The sequence below is a fragment of the Schistocerca cancellata genome, chromosome 7 (genome assembly GCF_023864275.1).
Source record: "Schistocerca cancellata isolate TAMUIC-IGC-003103 chromosome 7, iqSchCanc2.1, whole genome shotgun sequence".
In the NCBI taxonomy this organism is placed as follows: domain Eukaryota; kingdom Metazoa; phylum Arthropoda; class Insecta; order Orthoptera; family Acrididae; genus Schistocerca; species Schistocerca cancellata.
Window position 1 is genome coordinate 250,664,465 of NC_064632.1, and position 25,169 is coordinate 250,689,633.

Below are 25,169 nucleotides of genomic sequence, written 5' to 3' on the forward strand. Positions count from 1 at the left end.
AGATAACAATTAGATGGTGTCTACATTTTATGAACATGAATAACATTATATTTACCATATAACTTATGTCAGTGTCTCATATACTGTTTCTTTTTTCTAATTAAAAAAGCATTTCCATTTTGTAACCTTAATAGTGAATTCTTTAATGTTCAGATATTTAACAAAAATATAGAAAACAATGGAACATTGTAAATATATAATTTGATTTTTATAAAACTTTATTTAATAACTTCAAATCACTAAAATTTCACTTATCATGTTTTATTACTGAGCCCCACAAGTGTATGGGGTTGTAGTATGTTTCTAGTTTTGTCACTTATAGCTGCTTCTAGAAACTTCCTAAGTAAATTTTCGCATGATAGCACATGTCTCTATTCAAATGATTGCCTGTTCAGTCCTTTCAACATCTTTGTGACACTCTCCCACAGGTCAAACAAACCTGTGACAATTCACACTGCCCATCTTTGTATCCATTCACTATCGCCTGGTGGTCCTATCTGGTATGTGTCCCACATGCCTGAGCAATATTCTTGTGTAGATCACACAAGTGCTATTCATGCAATTTGCTCTGTAGACTAATTGCCTTTCCCCCATATTCTACCAATGAAACAAGTCTACCAACTGTTTTACCCACAACTGAGCCTATGTGATCAAACTATTTCCTATCCATAAAAATTATTACTCCAAGCTATTTGTATCTGTTGACTGATTCCAACAGTGACTTACTGATATTTTAATTGTAAGATACTACAACTTTTCGTTTTTTAAAGTGCAAAGTTGTACTTTTCTGAATATTTAAAACGAGTTGCTAATCTTTGCAACACATTGAAATCTTATCAAGATCTGACTGAATATATGTTGAAATTTTTTCAGGTACTGCTTCATTATAGGTAACTATGTCATCTGCAAAAAGGTTACTATACTATTGTCTGCAAAGTCTTTAATATACAACATGAACAGCAAGGGTCCCAACACAATTCACTGGGGTATACATGAAATTACTTCTACATCCCCCACCCTCACCGCAAACTAAGTAATCCCCAGTATATTCACAAATAATCTCGTTCGATACCCCATATGAATATACTTTTGATAATAAGTGTAGATGTGGTACTCAGTCAAATGCATTTTGTAAATCAAAAAATACTGAATCTATTTGAGTCCCTCATGATCCAGAGCTTTCAGTATGTCACGTGAGAAAAGCATGAGTTGGGTTTCACATGATCGACATTTTCAGAATCTACGTTGATTAACATGGAGGAGGCCATTCTGTTAGAGATACATTATTATATTTGAGCTGAGATGTTCTAAGATTCTACAACAGGTAGATGTTAAGGGTAATTAATGGTAGTTTGATGGATCACTTCTGCTACTCTGTTTGTAGATGGGTGTAACCAGTGCTTTCTTCCAACCACTGGGCAGAGTTTTTTGTTCAAAGGAACTCCAGTGTGTTATGATTAAAAGAGGGCTACCTAAGCCACAAATACAGTATAAACCCCGATAGTTATCCATCAGGCCTTGGAGCTTTGTGCAATGTTTAATGATTTCAGCTGTTTCTCAACACTATTTTAGTGACCTTCGCAGTTGTACACGAATCAAACTGGGGTGTTGCTGCTGGCTTTTCCTCTGTAAAGCGACATTTGATAATAGTTTTCAGCATTTCTGCTTTCGCTTTGTTACCCTCAATTTCAGTCCATGTCTCGTCCATGAGTGACTGGATACTAGCGTTAATGCTACTAACAACCTTTATATATGGCCAGAATTTCTCTGGGTTTTGTGAGAGATCTTTCAACAATATTCTACTATGATAGTCATTGAAGATTTCAGACATTGCGCTCTTGACAGCCAAAAGCATTTCATTGAGCATCTTTCTGTTTATAGCCCTACACTACGGATGACATGACATCAGCTGATATTGTGTGTAGTTTTCTATATGAAACAAAGTGTGTATAGAATTTGTAGTGTATGCAGCGACTGGAGAGTGAAAATAATGAAAGAACAGTGTTGAAGAGGCCTTTTACGTTATTAAATAACGCCTTTGTAAAACAGTGTTGTGCACTAGGGTGAACTAATTGAGGTAGCACTGTTTTAAACAGACAGTCCTTATATCTGGGAGGGCAGAGACTCTAGTCTTCACCCAGACTTCCTGATTTAGATTTTCCATGGTTTCCATAAATTACTTCAGGCGCTATAATGTCATAGTCAGCTACCTGTCCTATCCTTGTCAGTCTAGGCCTGTGAGTAAGTAATCGTTAGGTTCAGGATCTTCTGAAACAGACTCCCCTCAATCTCGAGCTGAAACCGATCGAAGTTCCTGCCACAAATGTTAAGCTGTATTGGAAGCCTCGAATGGGAGATCTCTTTCTCATTCCACAGACATACTTTTGAGAGCCTGCACAATTTATTTCACCCTGTCATCAGGTCAACAGATAAACTGATCGTTAGCCATTTTCTTTGGCTCACGTATCGACTGATTGTGGCTTATATGAGCTAGAGCATTGCTGTGTTTCGTCGGAAAGACGAGGTTGTTTGGCTGCTGACGCCATCAGTCAGCCAAGGGTTCGCCATGTCTGGCAACAATAAGTAACAGGCTAGAAAATCCACCTGTATAACGGATTTCGACACATCAACAATTGTAAAGTCTCACACCTGATCACGCCACAATCCAAGATTCAGCTTGATCCGCAATGTATGGTGCATTGGTATGTTTGAATGATTAGCTGTGGTCAGGCAGAAGGTGATTAATTGTCGCTTTCTGTGTATCAGCATGTGCAGAAATACACATAAGTCCGACACCGTGTCCACTAGACATTTTTTTCTGCACTTGCGAGTCACTTATGAACAGGTGTTGGGATGTAGCCCAGCAGTCGACTGACAAGTCTTTGTAAGATTGCCGCTGGCATTTTGGTGGGTGCAGGGCATAGTACATTTAGGCGTCTGGTCTCCAAATCTTTTGTGGTGCCAACACATAGAGATTTGACTTGTCCCAGATGTTGAGGAGGTAGTTGACGAGCACTCGATCTCTTGCAGTGATGACCACTGTCCTTGCTGAAATACCAATGAGTCAACAATTCACCAATCCGTTTAGTTAATAAATCAATCTTTACCGCCAGTACATCACAATCAGCGCATGTAACCATGGGCATTGACAAGCTGTTACATGACACCATCACTGCACTCATCGCCGTGGGGATTATAGCGTTGAATATTTTATCAACCAGTTCAGCCACTTTGAGACGCTTAAATAGCCTTCACTTGAGGCAGCAGATGACTACTCCACAATGTACGCAGAAGACTATCAGACACCAGACAGGTGTCAACCTTACTCTGTAAGTGTCTCAGATATTATGGTGGTCTCCTGCAACTTCTCGTGAGAGAACGTGCCTGATACATTCGTCTTGTGATGCAGGCAACCTACAGATCAGTTCTGTCTTCTACATAAGTATCCACCGTAGGAGGAGCAGTGATGATGTCTTCAATCTCTGTGGTATATTTGTGGTCGAGATGGCTTACAACGATCGTGAAATTGGTAGAATCCACAGTAAATGCCCATGCAGCGAAAACTGACTTTCACTTGCGTGAAACACGACACTGGATTATATGGCTGGAAGGGCGGTAAGGGTACAGCAAGCCGAGAGATGGTACAGACTCAGTCGGTGATTCCATCATGTTAATATCTTTTTCTTCCAGTGCTATTGCGTGTTCAAATCACGTCAGCTTCACCAGCGTCACACTCTCTGTGAATAGGAAGCTATCCAGGCAAATGCCTTGCATGTTGTAATCAAGGCACTTGGCGTACGAAATGCGACACTCTTGTGTGAGAACAATTGTCAGACTTTTTCCATTATATGCTGGAAGGAATAGGTTGTCATTGGAGAAAATTACTTCGAGAAATTCCATCTTCCAGTAGTTCAAATGGTTCAAATGGCTCTGAGCACTATGCGACTCAACTTCTGAGGTCATCAGTCGCCTAGAACTTAGAACTAATTAAACCTAACTAACCTAAGGACATCACACACATCCATGCCCGAGGCAGGATTCGAACCTGCGACCGGCTTCCAGTAGTATTACCGCTAAAAGCATTAACTAAACTTAAACCTTTAACTAAGTAAGTATTTATCACAAGGAAGGTACAGCATTCAACTAAAGAATAGGCATAACGTCATTGCAAAACACAGATCCTCCAGCGGCTGGATCGAAAATATTTGACAGTGAGATGTAAACATGCACTCAAGACGTCACATGACACTGCACTACATTAGTTGTTGTGTGCTGATTTTTTTTAATTTACAGGTCTAACATGCTACAATATTACTAGTACCCTTTTATAACTGAAGCAATTAACAACCAAAACCAAATATCTACTTGTCAACAGAATCACTTGGTATAAAATTCACTGTTTCCTTTGAAAAGTTTTTGATGTTATGTTCACTAACAAATTCGACAACAGCATTAATTTACAGCAGGATATGAACCCGGATCTCCTGCTCACTAGGCAGATGCGCTAACCACTACACCACACTGGCACAGTGGCTTTGCACAACTGCTCGAATTATACAATGAAATCAGGGAAAAATTGTTTCTGAATCAGGATACAATTTCCAATAGTTTCTAAATAGCACAATTTAAATTTACAATTGACAATATAATACGAGTTTTTTGCAGCATTCTCAGGCATTTGATATTACACAATACACATGAATATTGACACAGTCTATTAGAGATTATGTGAAAACTGCATGCATAGTAAAATATTAAAATCTAGAATTTCGAATCCAACCGTCAGGGCACACGCGGTCTCCACCACAAACGAAGATTCAGAAGTCAGCTTCTATATGTAAATAAATGTGCGAATTGCATCAAATTTTTGCTCAGCTGAGTTTATGACACCTTCCACACTGACACGGCAATGATGAAATCTGCAGCGACAGTTAATCAGAGCCAAAGTTACGAAAATTGCGGATCACCAACAAAGTATTTTTTCTGCTTGGGTGGGCTAACACTGTAAAGTTTTAGTGGCACTGCTTCTTCACCTCTGTTCAGCGGAAACCGGTTTGTAATTACGATTGAATAATGAAATAAGTTGAGCTTTGTAGATTTCAATTTGTCTCCTCACTTCATATTTGTTCTCTTCTGTTTAAACTAGTTTGTGATTTACATTTGCCTGATTGTTAACTTGACTTACAGAGGTTTTCTTTTGTTCTGCTTCCTTCGTCACTCTTCTTTTCGATTTAAACAGCTCGTAATTTTTGTTGACCTGCAAATATTATACTGTCTTGTTTCGTCAGCACATGCAGAAATTTGTTTTCGGTCAAAAACTCCTTTCCTAACGCACTTACGTGGACTACATGAACAGTACAATGTCTTTGCTGAGGCAGCTCATGTCCATAAGTTTTTAGCTATCTGCCTTCAGTGAACAGAACTGATGGCAAGAAAGAATAAGCTCAGCACTTGCAAGATAACTTAATATATTTACACTAAAGCACAAATTACATGTACAGCGAGTTAACGCCAAAACATATCGAGAGTGAGCACCAGAACAATAGAACAAAGAAGTAAGTGAAGATAAAACACACTGATACATATCACTGACATCTATGTCCATTGATCGATTTCACTTGGCACTAAACAAGAGTCCCCGTTTGTTGTTTGGTGCCCCAGGTATATTGGGGTACTGGTGGCGAACAGTTCTTCCGCCCATGTGATCACTGCAACAATAGATGGAGTGTCTGCAGGCTGTACAGTGAGATCTGTAGCTCGAGGTCTGTGTGACCCAAAAATGTCATGGTTTGTAGCAGCCACACTCAAAGTTCCACTGTCCTGTGCGTTAATGTGAGGGGGCTTCATCCACACTCTGGAGACTGTTTCGTGCTTTCCATTCCAATTCATCACGAAGTCATTTGGCAATTTGTGTAGCAGTCCCAACAGACCTGTATATGGTTGGCAGAGAGGGGAACATAGACAGACATGCATTGTTGTGGCCAGATCCTTATGTACAAAAACTGCTTTGTTGCCATGATGTTGCGTAGGATTCATGTCTATCTGTGACATTTTCTCCTTTAATTGTCCGCCAAAATCATATGTGTATTGCTTACACAGTAGGATTGTAGGTTTGTTGGTCAGTAGATCAGCAGGTAGGCATATTTGCTCATCAAACACCAACTCTACTCATGAACAACCTAGATCTTCCTTCACCACTAATCGAAGGCCTAACAACACCAGAGGCAAAGCCTTTGTCCACTTAGTGCCCTGCACCACTAACACAGGCTTCAGAGATTGGTCAGATCTTTCAACTAACCCATTGTTTGCTGGGTGGTAACCAGCTGTTCGAATCTGACTGCAGCTACATATCTGTAGCACCTCTTGAAATAGACAAACCTCGTATTGTCTTCTGCAGTCAGACCTGATAACTTGCGGTACACCATAGCGAGCAAAGCAGCCTCCCAGCAGTGTTGTAGCCACAGTGTCTGCCGAAATATTGGAAATAGGGAATGCCAACAGGTAAACTGATCCAACACAGTCAATAAATAGCTATAATTTTTGGAACCTGGAAGAGGTCGCACCAAATCAATATCTAGTTGCATATAACAGGCCATAGATTCAGCGAACATTACCATAGGTGCACTGCAAACAACATTGAGCCCAGTGACGGGAGTCCTTTCTTATTCCAGGTTTTATGACGTATTTTACCTGCGGTTTAGTTGAAGCCCTGACTCCCAGGGTGTTAAATTATAAAAGTTACAGAAAACCTCTTTCCTGTATCTTGATGGAATGTAAGGTTGTAATCTACCCTGTGATGTATCACACCATAAGGTAAGTCCCAGCTCTTTCATCCCCACTTCAACAAGTACGAAACTATGAGAGTGATTAGCCAACAGTTGAGTCAAATCTGTCTCAGAGTCTTCCTTTTGGTCAACCTCTATTTTCTCCCAGCAGACTGCCTTGACGCTGGTGCAGCTACATGATACATAATCAGCCGCAACATTATTCATGCCTCTTATGTGTCTAATGTCTGTGGAGTACCGTGCTATTAAGTCCACTATGCTACAGTGACTGGTCTGGGTAAGTTGTGAAGTTCTTGCCATTCAGGAATTCTTTGAAGAATTTAACCACTGCGTGAATGGCTAGTAATTCATGATATGTAGTGCGCCATCTGCGCTGTGCTTCTGTCAAAAGGTAGGGAAAAAACGACAAAGGTTGCCAATCATCATTGGTCCTTTTCTGTAAAGTCGCACCTATTGTCTCCTGGCTGGCGTCGACCGTGATTGCCAGTTTGGCATCACGAATAGAATGGTGCAATAGCACAGCCTCTGCCATAGCATCCTTAACATCCTTAAAGACCTCCAGTAGATTCTCGTTCCATGGTACCATCTTCTTACTCCCTGAGGTGAACTTTCCCTTCAGAAGTCCAGCCAAAGCAGCCTTTTTCGCAGCTACCTGTGGAAGATAGTGTTGACAGAAATTAATCGTTCTCAAGAATCTTCATAATTTCTTGAAATTCCTTGGAACCGGAAAGTCACGAATGAGTCGACTGTTTCAGAGTTTGGAGGTAGACCTTCAGTGGAAATGATGAACCCAAGGATCTGTACGCTCTCTTTCCCAAAAAAAGCACTTGTCTCTGTTGATTACCACTTCAAAGTCCTTAAGCCTCTAAAAAAGGGTTCGTAAGTTCTCCTTATGTCTTCCATATTGTCGGAGAAAACGGGAATGTTGTGCATGTAACAAAACAGGAATGGAAGCCCTCTAAGAACCTGGTGAATAAACGTTTCCCAATACTACACAACATTTTTAAGACTAAAGGGCAAAAAGTTTAAATGCGACAAAACAAATGGCGCAGTGATAGCAGTCTTCTTCCTGTTACTCTTTACAACCGGAATCTATGCATACGCCTTGCAGCAAACGATAACTCTGAAAACTCTCGCTCCTGCTACAGCATTGTTGCAGTCAGCCACATGAGTTAAAGGATATTTATCGGGAATGTTTAACCTTTTTTAAATGTTCGGATAATAAGTTGCCGTCTCTTTATCTAAGAACAGATGATTAATGCAGCTAGCCGCTATCTCTGCGTAATGTCTTGTCTGTATAGACGTGTATCTGTTGCCTTTAAGATCCCTTCACCTTCACCCATAAATCTATACAGTAAAGTAAGGCCCTCCCCGTTCTTGGCTGATCCGTGATAAGACAGGCGAAAAATTAGACTAATGGAGGACTATTAGTATTATCTCTATTTTCATTCGCTCACTCTCTTTCTCTCCTTTATCTATGTACAGTTTTTCATATAATATTTCATTACGTGAAATCAGCCAAATAGGATCTTTGGTGGAGTCCTTAGTCTTGGTAATCAGCGGCTGGCTTGCTGTAAGAGATCTTTACATTTATTATTACTGTTAAACACTGCAGTCAGTCGGGAGAATCAATCGTTTGGACAATTTGTTCCTTTTACGAAAGATTGCGAATGCCAGATGTGTACGAAGCCTTTTTGGACGATTTAACACAGACTCAGTGATTGCAGGCTCTCTTCGACACAGCTGAAACTTCCCCACTAATTACAGGGCCAACGTAATCATCAAATGATTCAGAAAAACTCATTCGTTCATTCACTCCAGAACAAAAAAGTCACAAACCTTATTTATGGAGGAAATTGTGTATTAAATCCATCTCCATTACATATCCAGATCTCCGGTGATTCCACGCCTTAATTATTTTCCGTTTACAGTCTCTTTCTCTTCAAACAAACCGCTAGCGGCACAAATGTTAATTGGCTCGCTTTAGCGAGAAGAAAAGCATAATATGTATCTCTCAGAAACACGTCAATCCCTCAACAGATACTCCAGAAGCTGCTCTAGTTACCACTCTAACAACCATGGAGAATGCATATATGCATCTCTCTTATTTCAAAGAATAAACGCACTAGAAAATACTTTGGCGTCGTCGAGCTGTCGCCGCATATATTACAAGAAAATCAGATCAGATAACTTTTCCAAAGTGAATGAATGTGGATGGTTTGATTGAAAATGATTAATTGGTGCTTGGTAGAGGGTGTTTTCTGTGGGGACATTACAAATGGTACGTGAAATTAGGACTCTATTATTCCCACACGAGCACCAGTTTCCGTCCTCCTTTTACTTAGTTTGTTTTTTTTGTTTTTTGGCTGGGAGGATAGGTATGCCCACAACCTGTCTGACAGAGACACAGTGTCTTCAGTAATATCTCTGTATATGTCGTCCTTAAATGTGGTGAACTTTTCTGGCTTAAGCCTGCATGGCCGAGCCATTACTCGAGGGACTAGTGAAGTCCGAATGTAGTGCTGGGTGGCAAGCTTGCAAGCTGTTCCCGGTTTCCTGATTTCTGTAATCTCTGGAAATGCTTTTAATACTGCGTCCACTGCAGACTTGTACCAATCGAGTCACTTCTAGCAGTCGATCAGAAGACAGGTCTGGAGTCAACGGAAAGAACTGCAAAAAATCAGCTCCCAGAATCGGTTTCGTCACATTTTCCCTGAGGAATGGTCATGTGAAAGTGTGTTGTAGCCCAAGACCAGATGTCAAAGCTTTTCTTCCCGTGATCTCAATTCTGGAATTATTAGCCACCGTTAGAGTTATCAGAACCTTAGAATCATTGCCTGTAAAACTTCCATCCGGCAACACACTGCAATCAGATCCTGCATCTACCAAGAGCCTTGTTCCAGACGTGTTGTCGCTCGCAAATAATCAGCGAGACTGCTTATTGGTTGCCCACGCAAGGCCAATCTGTTTTGTCAGTTTCCTCCTATTTGCCAGCTGCAGCTTCTCAAAATCATAGTTATCGACCCCCTACATAAATGTTATGCACTATCTTCTCGTACGCCTCTGAGTTGCGTGGTGGTTAATGCCTTCTTTTGACGCAAAAATAGTGTTGTGTGTCCCCTTACACGACAGAGGTACGTGACCTGTTGATTGACCCTTGTCGAAGATGAGCCCGCGAAAATCGTCTCACGACACATACCTGAGTATGTTCCACATTACCTACCTACGATACCGATAGAGTCCTGTAACCCTGGCACGGTAGACACGGGAGAAAAAGAGGCAGACGAGCGATTTTCTTGTCGATGACCACGTAAGTCCTTCCGAGGTTATCGAACTATTTTCGAAAATTCCATAGAATGCTGTATTGGCGTACAATGACGCCAAAACGCTGGTGGAACCAACACCACGAAGTTTGAGCTGAATGGTTTTTGTTTATTTGTATTTACTTTTGTTTCTGGAGTTGCTATTGGTCCACGTTTCAGAGCTGCCACTATGGCTTGTAATTCCCGCAGACACTCCATCACTCTTCGTTGCTTAGGCCAGTATTACACTATCAAATTTTTTTGTCACGGTTGATATGTCAAATATTTTTGTCCAGGAAGCTTGATAGCGTAATAGCGAACTTTGTCAAATCTCCTCTTTAGTCAAATAAATATGATCAGATCTAGAGCCTCGTCGTAAATTTGATTATAAAAGTCGTTCGTCTTCTGTATTTACTGCAATGTGAAATGTAACTGCTTGGAGCACTTGCATCGCTACTGATGTTTGACATCTGTAGTGTATTTGAAAACATGACTGCAAAGTTCAATTGGTGCGTTCCTTCGACTCTGTTTAATAACCTTGCCTTGACTCAGGTGGGGGGGGGGGGGGGGGATGAGCCAGGGGCACAGCGCACGCTATTAATCGTGTGCTGATGGGCAGGTGGGATATGCTGCAGGCGTCTTCGAATCCACAACAGCTACAGCCATCTACCTCTACATCTGGAAACATCCAGGCAGCTTTTTAATTACTCGAAATAAAGGAGAAGGAAACATTCTGATATTAAAAAAAATTCCTAGCTCTCCATTCTAATTTGTCTATTTTTGAACTCTCGATGCCACAAGTTAAAAATTATTCATCTGTTTCATACTTTTTCTTAAGTTTGTTGTTGTTGGAACACTAATTCTGTTAATTAAATTATTCAGAAATAAAAATAGTTCATATAGCCCATATTGTGTGGACTAAACATTTATTTACTTTTAGATATTCCTCCTTCATTGCTTTATAAGCTGCTTCACACGTGTCTTGAATTATTTTAGTTAATGTTCTCTGTGGTATTGGAGTGCTGTATCGTAAGCTACAGTATCTCTCTATTGTAGCAAGAAATCGGTGTTATGGTGAGCCTGTCTTGTGGACATATAGCATTTCTGAACTGAGTATTATGTTTTTTAATGTGAGGAGCCAGTTTATTGAGCAAATACTGAAATGCACTCTCATCTATTCGTACGTAATTTATATGAACTTGGCGTCCACCACTTGCAGCTCTCGTAAGAAATTTTGCTGAATATTTTTATTATCTCGACATAAAACCCACAGCTTCACCCAAGTATGTTTCCTTTTTTTCGTCAGTTCTCTTCCAAATGCACACACAATGCAATTGTGGTACAAGCAACTGCAGTGCATAGTAAAAAGTTGTTGTTGTCTGCCATCTTGAACTTTGACGAAAACTATGACAGTTCACTATCCCTTCTTAGGTTGATATTACACTATCGTCAAAGATCTTTGTCAAAGAAATTTGATGAATATTTGATCATATTTTTTTGTCAAAGAAATATTACAGTGTTATAAACTTTAACTCTGAATATCCAGCCCTCACCTCAGCTTTGTCGGCCAAGACTGCCAAGGGTAATTTGATTTGTGCTGCTAAGACAGTACTGATTGTTGGTGATAACTGCCTAACCCACAATAACCAAAGGAAAACCTCAGGCAACAAATCACTGACATCCAGTGATTCCAGTTGTGCCAATACTTGCTTTGCCTCTCTACCTATGTGAACCATAAATGTGGTTGTTTCGTCCAGAATGTGGAAAGTTTAACATTTCCAAAGTTCCTACCTGGAACTGTAGAGACTGTAAGTTGATTTGAAGAGCTTGCCTCTGCTGTAGTGTCCTGTGTAGCTGCATTTTCATGTTATTTCTGTGGCTCTGTCTTGATTGCAGTGCTGTCAGTATTATTAATCATGATTCTAGTTCTTTGGCAGGGTCACTACTTTTGCTAGCTACCTGAAGTGAATGGAATTGATGACAAAAAAGAATAAGCTCCATTGTGGAAGATAACTTAATATATTGACACTAAAGTGCAAATTACAAATACAGCGAGTTAGCACCAAAGCATATTGAGAGTGAGCACCAGAACAATAGAACAAAGACGTACACACATAAAGATAAAACACACTGAAACATATTACTGCCGTCTACATCCAAGGATCGATATTACTTGCCAGTTGAAGATTATTAAAATTGCATATCTCTACAAAATTTTTGTTTGCTAGACGTATTTTAGGGCTTACACATGACCATGGCAGTAAATCATAAGGCTGTGGAATGTTCTCAATGAGTAAATTTGTGTAATTAACTAATTCAAGCATTTTTAACTGCATAAAGGGAAATTCACACTGGCAATCACGTCATGTCATGTCCAGTCCTGTCAAAACATTCTGCAATGCATTTCAAACAGCAGCATCCACACTGGCTGTACCATTGCATCATGTCATATCACAGCACCATCAATGTTCCTCTGGCGAAAAGTTTTGACAGCTGATGTCATCCATCTGTTGCTGATCACGTGACCCCCAACCTCATTTCCTCCCAATCCATGGCCATGGGCAGATCTCCATATTTCGTTTCATTGTGGTTTTCGTTGTTGATAGCTGTTGTTTGTTATTTGCTATAAATTGTTTTGTTTAGTTATTTCTTTGACTGAAGTTTGTAACAAATGACAAGATTAATTGAAGTGTGGAGACAGCAATCTGAATCATACATGAGCATGCTAACTTACCCATCTTCTATTACATTTATAAAATGGATTTTTATGGATACTGGTACCATATTTAATACTGTACAATGAACTGGACTGCTACATGGCTTTAACTTGAAGTGGAAAGAGTACTGTGGGTAGAGCCAGATTGATTAGCAGAGGGAATTTATTCATATGCTGTAAGGCATTTTTAGTGTCATGTAAAGAAATGCACTGAAACCTTCAGACACTGCAAGTTGTTTGCTTAAATATGTATGTGTGACAGGCCTATTTATTGTTAAGCAGCACTCTGAATTATGTGTTAAACGGTTTTACAAGCATCAGTGGCCAATATTTATGTGATTTCACTAGCTAATCATAATACAAATAACAGACTTGAACTAGTAAAAGACAAATCCAACATGTAAAGAAAACCTGTATATCTTGAAGGGAAAGATGTTGAGGGAGATATCACTAATGCAAAAAATTTGCACTGGACTAGTAACTAAAGTTAACTTTAAACCAGATTTTCATGGGATGTGATGGCAGCTCATAACACTGTGTTCCTTTTAGTAATTCTGGTTGTAGTTTGGTGTAACAACTGAAAAACTGATGCTTCCACTTGCAAAATATAAAATGCAGATTCCTATTACTCAACTTCCTTGTATAATGTGTGAAATTCCACTTCTGTATCACATACTGTTTTCGTCCCCACACACTTTTTTGTGTTGTTTCACACTTCTGTCTGCCTCCCTGCAAGCCGCAAACCATTTGAGTCCAAAAATGTTGTAATGTACCTCAACCTCTTCCACTGGTCAAAAAGGAGATGTTATCAGCATGAGATATAACATCAGAATGTGCATCTGTTGGTGCAAGAACCAGACTTTCGCTGACTGATCTGAATGATCTGAATGAGATATGCATGGTTGGGTTTGGTGGAAGAAACAGATTAGTCTTGGACTTGCCTGGTTCTTGCACCAGTAGGTGTTGTTTACATGGCTGCATGTGAAGTTGAAGTTCTTCATAACGTGCCTTTATTTGCGTTTATCTGTAGTGTATATTGTGTTTAAGACATGCCTTCCGACGATTCAAGCAGTGATAGTGGATTGATTGAACACGTAGCAAGGAAAAGAAAAGGTGATTCTAGTAATAGAAAAGAAAAAGAGACAAACTGAAAAGGCTATGTGGTGTATGTCACATGCAGTGGCAAGGTTATTCCAGCTCGTGAAACTGGGCCTGCATGCAACTGCAAAAGAAAATGTACTTGATACAAAGGAAAAAAAGGAAATAATCACAAAGTTTAACTCACTTTCAACAAAAGAAGAACAGGATGCGTTTTTGTGTGGATCGATTACACCAAAGCAAGTTGACTGGCGAATGCCTAGAAAAGGTGAAGATTCACAAGTTCGTAACTTCACATACGTTTACAAGGTATGTATTTGTGTAATAACATGCAGTGAAGTAATATTAGCCCAAAATAATATGTATTTTTAAAATGAGGAAACCGAATTTATTCATGAAAGTTTTTGAAACAATATTTTATGTCTTTCCAGGTTCAGCTTAAAACCCAACAACGTGTAATACGCAAAAAAGCTTTCTGCAGCCTTTATGGGATAAAGAAGGTATGAGTTGAACGTCTGTCTTCATTTGCATCCAAAAATTTTGGTCCACCCACAGATCGTGGAGGAAAACATGAAAACAGGCCTAACAGTGTGAGTGATAATGACTTAGAAAATGATATAAATCTATAAATCAAATAAAACAGTTTCCTGCACAAAAATCGCACTACAGTAGAGCAGATAATATCAAGAAAGTATTTTTACCTCCAGAATTGAATGTAAAGAGAATGTATGAGTTATATTTAGAACAGCATGAGGCAGATGTTTTTAAGGCCTTAAAACCAGTGCAATGCTGTAGGGTAACATATGACTATTATTATAGATGTTTTAAAGCTAATTTCAATATTTCATTTGGACACCCAAAAAGTGACACTTGTGCGAAGTGTGATTCTTTAAGAAATTAATAGAAGATTGTACTGATGACTTGGAACACAAAAGAGAGCTTGAACTCGAGCAGGAAGTACATTTGCGAAAGAGTATTCTAAGAACGACTTAGGGAAGAAACTAAGGGCTAGGGAAAACAAAGCTGTTGCATGTTTAACACTTGATTACCAGCAAAATTTGCCACTTCCACTACTTCCTTCAACAGATGTATTTTATCTGAGACAACTGTGGATGTACAACTTTAATACACACTCTTGCAGAAGTGGAAAGGCTCACATGTTCATGTACACAGAATGTGATGGCAAAAAGGGTCCTCATGAAGTTATTTCCTGCTTAGATTAGTACCTTAAACACGTCATTTCCCCTGATACAACTGAAATTGTGTTATTTTCAGATAACTGTGTGCCCAAAACAAAAACAAGGCACTTGTACACTATCTCTTCAGTCTTGCACATTCTAATAAATTTCAAAAAATTATACATTACTTTCCAGAGCGGGGACACTCATATTTGCCTCGTGATAGGGTCTTTGGGAACGTTGAAAAGGGGAAAAGGGTTGTAACTAGATTGCACCTTCCTGAAGAGTGGCATTCACTTGTTAGAAAAAGATCTAAATTCTTTACTGTTGTTCCTGTGAAACAAAACATGTTCAAAAGTTACAAAGACCACTTTAAACAATTCGTTAAAGCAAATATGGAAACAAAACATAATGAGCTTTTCAAAATTTCACATTATAAAATATTGCAGTACAGTTATGCTCACAAATACATATTTAAAGCCAGCCAGAATCAACAAATGACTGTTATGTCAGAGTTTGCACCACTGTGGTGTCCTATTGTCTGAAGGAATGTGTGAGCTTCCTGTGTCCTTCCATTCTATCACGAGTTTCATAGCTCTGCTTGTTCCCCAGCCACCTATCATGCAGACATCATACAATAAATTAAGTATACTAGACGATTCAGTCACATACATGTTTTTAATGAACGACCACAAACCTGTCTTTTCTATCAGTGAAGGAGCTTACTTATATCGTACTGGATGTAAATATGGTTTGTAAGTTGTAAAATAACGTCATTTTCGTTCAAATGTGGACTCCAGCATCCATGCATGTATGTTACCATATTGTGTATGTGCACTTCACGTGTAAAAACAGTTGAAAAACATCTTGCAAAGATCGCAATTCCCGCAAAAAAAACTGTTGAGGACAGCAATACAAGTTGAGATCATGTAACCTGAATTGCCTTGACATGCCATAATGTGACGGACAGTGTGAATACACCTTGATGTGATGAGGCCATGACGTGATGGTGCCATGACAGATAGTGTGAATTAGCCTTAATTGCCTCATAAGTCTTGTTCCTATAAACGTCGTTTGAAAAACCCAGAAGCACAACAAAGTCGTCGTTTCTCAAACTCGTTACTTCGATCGATTTTGTAAGTTTGTTATTTCACACCATGGAAACCCTACCTTTAAAAACTAGACATCTTTAAATTCTCAGCTGAGCAGCAATACCACCGTTGTAACTGCCACCTAACACAAGATGAGAAAACATAGTATCCTATGATTACGATACCAAGGAGTCACATCTGGAATCACACAATAAATAGTAAAAAAAAAACCATTGTACTAAAACTCCAGAACGCTCCAAACAAGGACATGTTTATCCCATTTGTGTCTATCAATGATGAACTAGTACTAAAACCAAATTCCTAGGACTCTAGATGCAGATCAATGTTAAATGGAACAAGCATACTGAATACGTTAAGACATGTTACCTTCTTTATTCGTTAAAATCATACTGGACTGAGAAAACAGTAATGAATGCATACCATGCCTACTTCCATTCTCGCCTTAAATATGGAGTCACTTTCCGGGAAAACTCTAAAACAGCTAATAGCACTTTCATACTAAAAAGGACCATTAGAAACATGATTGCATGCAAATGTAGAGAGATCAGATTAGATTAGATTAGATTAATACTTGTTCCATAGATCATGAATACGACACTTTGTAATGATGTGGAACATGTCAGGTTAATAAAAGATGTCTGTACAAGATATTACATTACACAAAATATTGCATGACACTAATGTTTAAATTTTTCCCCCCTTAACTTATATCTAAAAATTCAGCCAATGAGTAGAAGGAGTTGTCATCTAGAAATTCTTTTAATTTATTTTTAAATGTTATTTGGCTATCTTCAGGCTTTTGATACTGTTTGGTAGGTAACCAAAGACTTTTGTGGCAGCATAATTTACCCCTTTCTGTGCCAAAGTCAGATTTAACCCTGCATAGTGAAGATCATCCTTTCTCCTGGTGTTATAGCTATGTACACTGCTATTACTTTTGAACTGGGTTGTATTATTAACAACAAATTTAATAAATGAATATATATACTGTGAGGATCCCTAGATCCTTAAATAGTTGTCTGCAGGATGACTGTGGGTGGGCTCCAGCAATTATTCTGATTACACGTTTTTGAGCAATGAATACTTTTCTACTCAACGATGAATTACCCCAGAAAATGATGCCATACGAAAGCAGTGAATGAAAGTAGGCATAGTAAGCTAATTTACTGAGCTTCTTATCACCAAAAATAACCCTAATACCATACATAGCTGAACTCAGACGTTTCAACAGACCATCAATGAGTTGCTTCCAGTTTAACCTCTCATCAATGGACACACCTAAAAATTTTGAAAATGCTATCTTAGCTACCGACTTCTGTTCAAAGTCTATATTTATTACCAGAGTTGTGCCATTTACTGTACGGAACTGTATATACTGTGTTTTATCAAAATTTAAAGATAGTCTGTTTGCTGAGAACCACTTAATAATTTTGGAAAAACATCATTTACAATTACATCACTTAGTTCTTGGTTTTTGGACGTTATTACTATACTTGTATCATCAGCAAAAAGAACTAACTTTGCATCTTCATCAATGTGGAATGGTAAGTCATTAATGTATATCAAGAACAGTAAAGGACCTAAGACCGAACCCTGTGGGACCCCATACTTGATAGCCCCCCCCCCCCCCCCCCAGTTTGAGGAATCAGCTGTTGTTTTAACATTACATGAACCACTTATTTCAACTTTCTGCATTCTTCCAGTTAAGCATGAATTAAACCATTTGTGCACTGCCCCCTCAAACCATAATGATTTAGCTTATATAAAAGAATTCCATGATTTACACAATCAAAGGCCTTTGAGAGATCTCAAAAAATACCAATGGGTGATGTCCAGTTATCCAGAGCATTTAATATTTGATCAGTGAAAGCGTATGTAGCATTTAATGTTGAAAAGCCTTTCTGAAAACCAAACTGACATTTTGTTAGTACTTTATTTTTACAAATATTGGAGGCTACTCTTGAATACATTACTTTCTCAAAAATTTTTGATACATCTGTCAGAAGAGAGATTGGGCAGTAGTTGTTGACATCCAACGTTCCCCCTTTATAGGCAATGGTTTTACAATGGCATATTTCAGTCTATCGGGGAAAACACCCTGCTCCAAAGAGCTATTACATACGTAGCTGAGAATCCTACTTATCTGTGGAGAACAAGCTTTAAGTACCTTGCTGGAAATGCCATCAATTCCATAAGAGCTTTTACTTTTCAGTGAGTTTATTATTTTACTGATTTCAGAGGGAGAGGTTCGTGGAATTACAGTTGTTTCATACTGCACAGGTATGGCCTCTTCTATTAGTAGCCTTGCCTTTTCTAGTGAAGATCCAGATCCTATTTTCTCCACAACATTTAAAAAATGATTATTGGAAATATTTTCAATTTATGATTGTTTGTTAGTACACTTGTCATTCAGTTTTATGACACTAAAGTCTTCCTGTGCTCTTTGTTGCCCTGTTTCCCTTTCAACAATATTCCAAATTGCTTTAATTTTATTATCAGAGTTACTGATCTCAGACATGATACACATGCTTCTGGACTTTTTAACAACCTTTCTTAGTACCGCACAATAGTTTTTATAATATTGAACAATTTCGGGGTCAGTACTCCCTCTTGCTGTTAGACACAGTTCTCTTTTATGGTTGCAAGATATTCTTATTCCTTTAGTTAACCAAGGTTTTTTATATGTTTTCTTGGAATTATATTTAACTATTTTCTTAGGAAAACAATTTTCAAATACCCTTGTAAACTCTTGCAAACCTCTGTTTAAGAAATCTGTTATTATTCTATTACCATGTGTATATTTTGTGGAAACTCTTATATTCATTGAAATAAATGTGCTAGGTAAGGACTGCAAAAAAAACTGTGATATGAATGACCACTTTACCAAAAAACAAAAATTTACATATAACCCAAATCAACACATATCTGTGCCCTAAAAGTACTTTCCACATGGGAGTTAAGCTTAACAACAAATTTCCTGAAAACACAAAAGCTATTACTGCGGTCAAAAGCTTCGAAAAATCTCTGTAGTCGTATTTACAGCATCACTGCTTTTTCTCCATTGCAGAATATTTAAATTTATGAAGCGTGCTATATAAATACTTTATGAATAAAGTGTTTTTATGTAACCTTTAATAACTATGCCTAGAAATCACTTTCAGAAGTGTACCTGTAACTTCACTTGTCCAATGCCTTACGTAAAAAATGATTTTGCAGACAACAGGACCAATAAATACAATACAATACAAAACAATCATATAGGTTCAGTTATAGTTAAAACAAGTGAGAGACTTCGGTTTTTGGTAGAATGCTAGGGAAATGAAGTTAGTCTACAAATGAGACTGCTTAAAAAACATTCATGCGAAAGATCCTAGCATATTATTCAGTTGCTTGGAACTCAAACCAAATAGGACCAACAGGGAATTCTGAACGTATATGAAGAAGGACAACACGAATGATCACTGGTTTGTTTGACCCATGGGAGAATGTCACGAACATGCTGAAGAAACTGAACTGGGACACACATGAAGATAGACACAGCTGTCCAGAGAAAGCTTACTTCCAAGTTTCAAGAACCAACTTTAAAAAATGTAGAATCTAGGCATACGGCATACTACAATCCCCTAATTATCAAAGGGATCATGAGTACAAGATAATGAGGGCATGCTGAAAACTAATGCCTCCGAATTTCTTATGTGAAAACTTTTTAGGTTTTTTAAATAAAACAAACATTATTTATTCTTCATTTCTACATATTTGTAGCCCTCTGCTATTGGAGGGTTCCAAATTGTAGCCTGTAACACGCCAGTGAGTAACGCAACTATGTGGGTGCATGAGAAATAGTGCACGATAATCCAGCTTCGAATTCGAAGAGTTCGTCCACACATGGAGCACCCTCTCCATCAGCGTGACGATGCCAGAGCACACACCAGCGCCCCGACATCTCCATCAGTCTGATGCCTTGGGTACAATGTCTTCGATCATCCTCCATACAGTCCCAACCTGGCCCCATCGGATTTTCATCTGTTTCCAGAACTCAAAGAACTTCACTTTGATAGTGATGAAGCAGAGCAATCGAATAAGGTTGCGGCTGTATCAACGAAATCAAACATTCCACAGTGATGGTGTGGTAGTCGCCAGAAGAATGTCTGTGAATGTAGCATTATTCTGTGGGAATGAGCACACAGACAATCTGCTTTCCTCTTTGATTTTTATTAGTATTCTTTGTATTGACTTAGATTTTTCATTTGATTGGTGTTGGAACTTAAGAAAATAAAAAGTTGTTGTCTGACTACCATGTTGTATCTCTTTAGCAGATGGATTGATGTGACTTGACAGTGTCTCTATATGTACATGGCTTTAGATCTTTGTACACGGACATAGTTACCGCCCCATGTCTCAAGATAGCGGAATATTCCCAAAATTGGCCAACCTCTGTGGTTTCCACCATAATCATACCACAGCTTACCGCCAAACAAGCAATGGAATGGTGGAACACTGGCATAGAACGTTACAAGCCACGTTAATGTGCCATGTGCAGTCTCGGTCATTAGCTTTGCCACTGGTTTTGTTAGGCCTTAGTACCGTATTAAAAGCAGATTTAGGAGCATCCAGTGCAGAGTTTGTTCATGGTGAGCCCCTAAGACTGTCCACACAATTTTTCACCAATCAAACTGAAGCACGAGAGATTGAATTGCCTTAAGTACTGCAAACGGTGCGCGAGCATATGGCCAGACTTCGCCCACCTGCTGTCTCGAGACATAGGGCGGTAACCATGTTCGTGTACAAAAATCTGCGGTCATGTACACATGTGACGCTATGGACAGACACTGTAAAGTCACCGCTGCAGCCCCCATATTTTGGGGTGTTTGGGAGTCAGGAGTCGCCAGAAGAACATCTGTGCGTGCACAATGAAACGCAGCATTATTCTATGGTGACGAGTGCACAAACAATCTGCTTTCCTCTTTGATTTTTATTAGTATTCTTTATATTGGCTCAGATTTTTCAGTTGATTGGTGTTCGGGCTTCAGGAAATAAAAAGTTGTTGCCTGACTACTACGTTGTATCTCTTTAGCAGACGGAGATAAGCTGTAGTTGGCTAAAACAACTCATTTTGGGAGAAATGTGTTCGTCCCCAAGGTAACTATGCTGAGCCATAAATGTGTAGACGTGAAGAATAAAGGTGTAGACTATCAACAACGTTTGTTATATTTACAAAGCTTTAAGAGTTTTCAGATAAAAAATTCGGAGGCATTTTTACTTTTCATTGCGCCCTCCTAGATTATTACACCACGCCCAGAAACGTTTAAACATTCATTCCTCGAGTTCTCCATACGTGAAAAGTATTTTTTTTAAGTTTCTTTTTAAAAAAATACTATGCGATTTCTAACAGTAATTTTTATGTATCAAAATCCAGTTTGCGAGAAGCCTTGTTGTTCTTAATCGATGGGGCTTCACAACCCTTGGAAACGGGGCTTAATATTTCTTCCTTCTTGTGTGTGTGTGTGTGTGTGTGTGTGTGTGTAATGAGTGAAGTGTTATGAAACAATGTGTGTATAGTGTGTGTAGTGACTGATAGTGAGATATGAGTGAACTGTGTGGCATTACATTATTTGGTAAGTTATTTGTAAAAAAAGTATTGTATCCAGGAGTAAATCTAATGATTGTCCCTAACTAGAAGTCTGTAAATATATGTCTATACGAATTAGCTTATTTTAAATTGATCTAAACTTGTAAATACTTTGACATGTCCTATATCCTTATAAAAAGAGATCTAGCATGAATAAAGCTTCGTTTCCAGCAAGTTTCGCTATGAATTCTCAACACGCACACGCGCATGCGCTTGCGCATGCGTGTCCACCTATGTAGTAATATCTTCGAAAACGTTTTTCTTTGCGTCAGTGTGTGTTCTGCTACCTGCTGTGGTTGTTTATGGATGTAGCCCGCTGCAGGCCTACAATTGTGTTTATAGTTGTGTTGTGAGTTCAATGTTCGATTATGGAGGACAGCACAGAATCAGCAGCGGAAACGACAGTAGAGTCGGAGGATTCAGAACTCACTAAGGCACCGCATAGGGGTGAAGAGATTATGAAAGGGTTCCAGGTGTATCCTTTCAAGTGTTCCGTGGCACAGATGCATTTCTTGCTGCTTTTGTTGCTTCGTCTGCATGTTTATAGTATGTCTGGCCTTGCAGGAAAGTCGGATGTTACACATAACGGAAAACTGTAACAGAAAGTGTTTTCTGTGTGTTATTTCAGGGTGGTCCAGCATCACATAGCGGACCCTCCTTCCGTTCTTCTTTGTTTATTTGCAATAAATGTGAATAAGAAGCATCAAAGTACTCGGTGGCGCCTTGCCCATAATCCAATATAGGTTTTGGAATTTACCTTGCAGGTTTTAGTTTTTATGACTAAATTTGCGTTAATTGTGGCGTGAACGTAGACATTAGGCTACGCTTCTGGCCAGTCTGGTACCGCAACCTGTATTTGGTATCCACATTCGTTGCCTTCACCAACTCTCAACCAGATTATGATGTTGCAACCTAACCTTGACATCGGACCATGCTACAGATCAGTCTGTCACCAAAACAAGATATCTGGGTGGCCTAATATCACGCCCGAGCTGTTTTTAGATAATTCTGTGAGGGCCCTTGTTAAAGGAAAAAAAAAGTTAGGCCTGTCAACTAACTGCCCCTTTCCACTAGAAGCAGTACTCATTGTTACAACCGGGGCTATCAGTACTGCTATACTGATGTGTAAGACTTGTGGACAATGAATCCACTGTATAAATCATCTGTGTATTCAAGGCTGGAATTGGGTCCACGGAAGTACAGCGCGGAGTATGGTTTGTGAGTGTGGCGTATTAGTAGGTGTAGTTGTGTTGCTGTTCGTTGTGCCCTCTGGTGGTGTGTTTAGGGGTTTCGTGTTGTGTGCTGTATTGAGTTCAGTTTGGTGTTACTGCTTGTTCTAGGTGGTTCTGGTTTTGGCTGTGTGTGGAGAGGAATTGTTTTCAGTGAGTTAAAGATTTAGTGTTTGTTGTGTGAAAGTTATTGTAGTGTTGTTCAGTGTAGGTCTTGTGTTAATTTGAGTAAATTAATTTGTTGTTGCTGCTGTTGTTAGGTATGGATATGACTGATAAAATTAAGTGTGCATTTGCATGCTGAGATGGGGGCAAGTCCGATGGAGCTGGTTAAGTTTCTGCAGCTGTTTGGCTTGTTGGCGGAGGTCGTAAAGTGTGCTGTTTGTGCTCATGACATGAAATTGGCAAAAGTTCTGGCATCTTGGACCAGGGACGGTTGTATGTGGCAGTGTCATAGGGATAACCAATGGCGCTCCATACGTCGCGGTTCATGGTTCGAGAAGTCTAGGTTGGGCATGCGTGAGATTGTGTTGTAGACATACTACTTTTGTTATAAATCCTCTCACAGTTTTTGTGTTCATGAGACTGATATGACTGAGAGGAGTGTGCTTGACTGGTTTTCGTTTTGTCGTGAAGTGTGTTCGGAGTTTATTAAGTACAAGGGTAAGTTGGGTGGGCCTGGGGTTCTGGCAGAGGTCGATGTGTTGCAGTTTGGGAAAGAAAGCATGGGAGGGGTAAACCTGTGGTTGGTGTGTGGGGGGGGGGGGGGGCGTTGTATCAGGTTGGGTCTTCGGAATGTGTTTTCAGGGTTTTGGAGTGGCGGAATAAGAGGGAATTAGTGGGGTTAATTGACGAGTTATAGAATTGGGTTCTACTGTAGTTTCTGATGCTTTCTCTTCTTATAGGGGGTTGGGTGAGAGGGGGGTACAATCATTTAGTAGTGAACCATAGTTTAAAAGTTTAAAACTTATGAGACAGGGGCTTGTACAAATACCATAGAGGGGTTGTGGGTGGTCGTTGATTCAGTGCTTGTGAGAGGGAAGAGGCGCTCTTCTAACCTTCAGTCTCAATTAGATGAGTACTGTTCACGGAAGAGCATCCCTGAGGGCTATATTTTATTATTATTATTATTATTATTATTTAAAAAAAGGCTATCAGTGAGATGTACAGATGTGGTTAGTTAGGGTTGTTTGTGTGGATGGTGGCAGCGGCTCATGGGAGGGTGGGTTTAGTTGTTGATAGTGTTTGGGGGAGGGGGGTGTTGGTTTGTGATTTAGTTGTGGAGGATCTATTTCGTTGCAGTTTTTGTTGAGTTGTAGTGCGTGATTGAGGATTTTTTTTTTTTAATGGGTATTTTATTTTGGGTTGTGGGTCGGGTGAGGGTCTTTCTTTTCGTTGCGTATTTTTTTGTTAGTGTGTGTGTGTGTGTTTGTGTTTGTTTGTGGCTGAGTGGGTGCCTGTGGGATTGTGGTGGCTGACTTAGGTTGCGATGCCGGAACATTGTTGTGGTATGTTTTTATTTTTCTTTTTTTAGTGTATTTGTTTTGTGTTGTTCTGGCTGGTGGAGTGGTTCTGAGTTGTGTGGTATTGGTGATTTGGTGTGGTGCATTGGTTTCTGGGTATGTAGTTCAACGGAAGTTTTCGATTCCAATGTGTGGTCGTATCTGTGGGTGTTCTAGTATTGAGAGCGACTCTTGACGTATGTAGGTGAAGGGAACTGTTCAATTCCAAGGTGTGGCTGTAGTTCTAAGTGGTTTGGTATCAGGGGCTGCTGTTGGCCTATATAGGTGAAGGGAAGTGTTAGATTCCAATGGGTGGTTGTGGCTGTGGGTGTTCTGGTATCGGGATCTGTTGTTGACCTATATAAGTGAAGGGAGGTGTTAGATTCCAATGTGTGGTCGTGGCTGTGGGTGTTGCTGTTGAGATATATAGGTTAAGGGAAGTGTTAGATTCCAATGTATGGTTGTGGCTTCGGGTGTTCTGGTATCAGGAGCTGCTGTTGAGCTATATAGGTCAATGAAAGTGTTAGATTCCAATTTTGTTTTTGTAGGTGTTGGTTAGGTGGTGTAATTTTTGGGGGCTTTCAAGGTGGTATCGCGAATTGCGGTTGAGCTATGTAG

General features: G+C 39.4%; 1 protein-coding gene across 1 annotated transcript in view; it reads left to right on the forward strand.

Annotated features, from left to right (window-relative positions):
- Positions 1-22,106: 22,106 nt before the first annotated feature.
- LOC126091917 (retinal rod rhodopsin-sensitive cGMP 3',5'-cyclic phosphodiesterase subunit delta-like) overlaps positions 22,107-25,169 on the forward strand; it is a 47,664-nt gene continuing 44,601 nt past the window's right edge. The window contains exon 1 of the mRNA XM_049907234.1: positions 22,107-22,295. Within this exon, the coding sequence (XP_049763191.1) occupies positions 22,189-22,295 (107 nt within the window). The 5' untranslated portion in view covers positions 22,107-22,188. The remainder of the gene's footprint in view (positions 22,296-25,169) is intronic.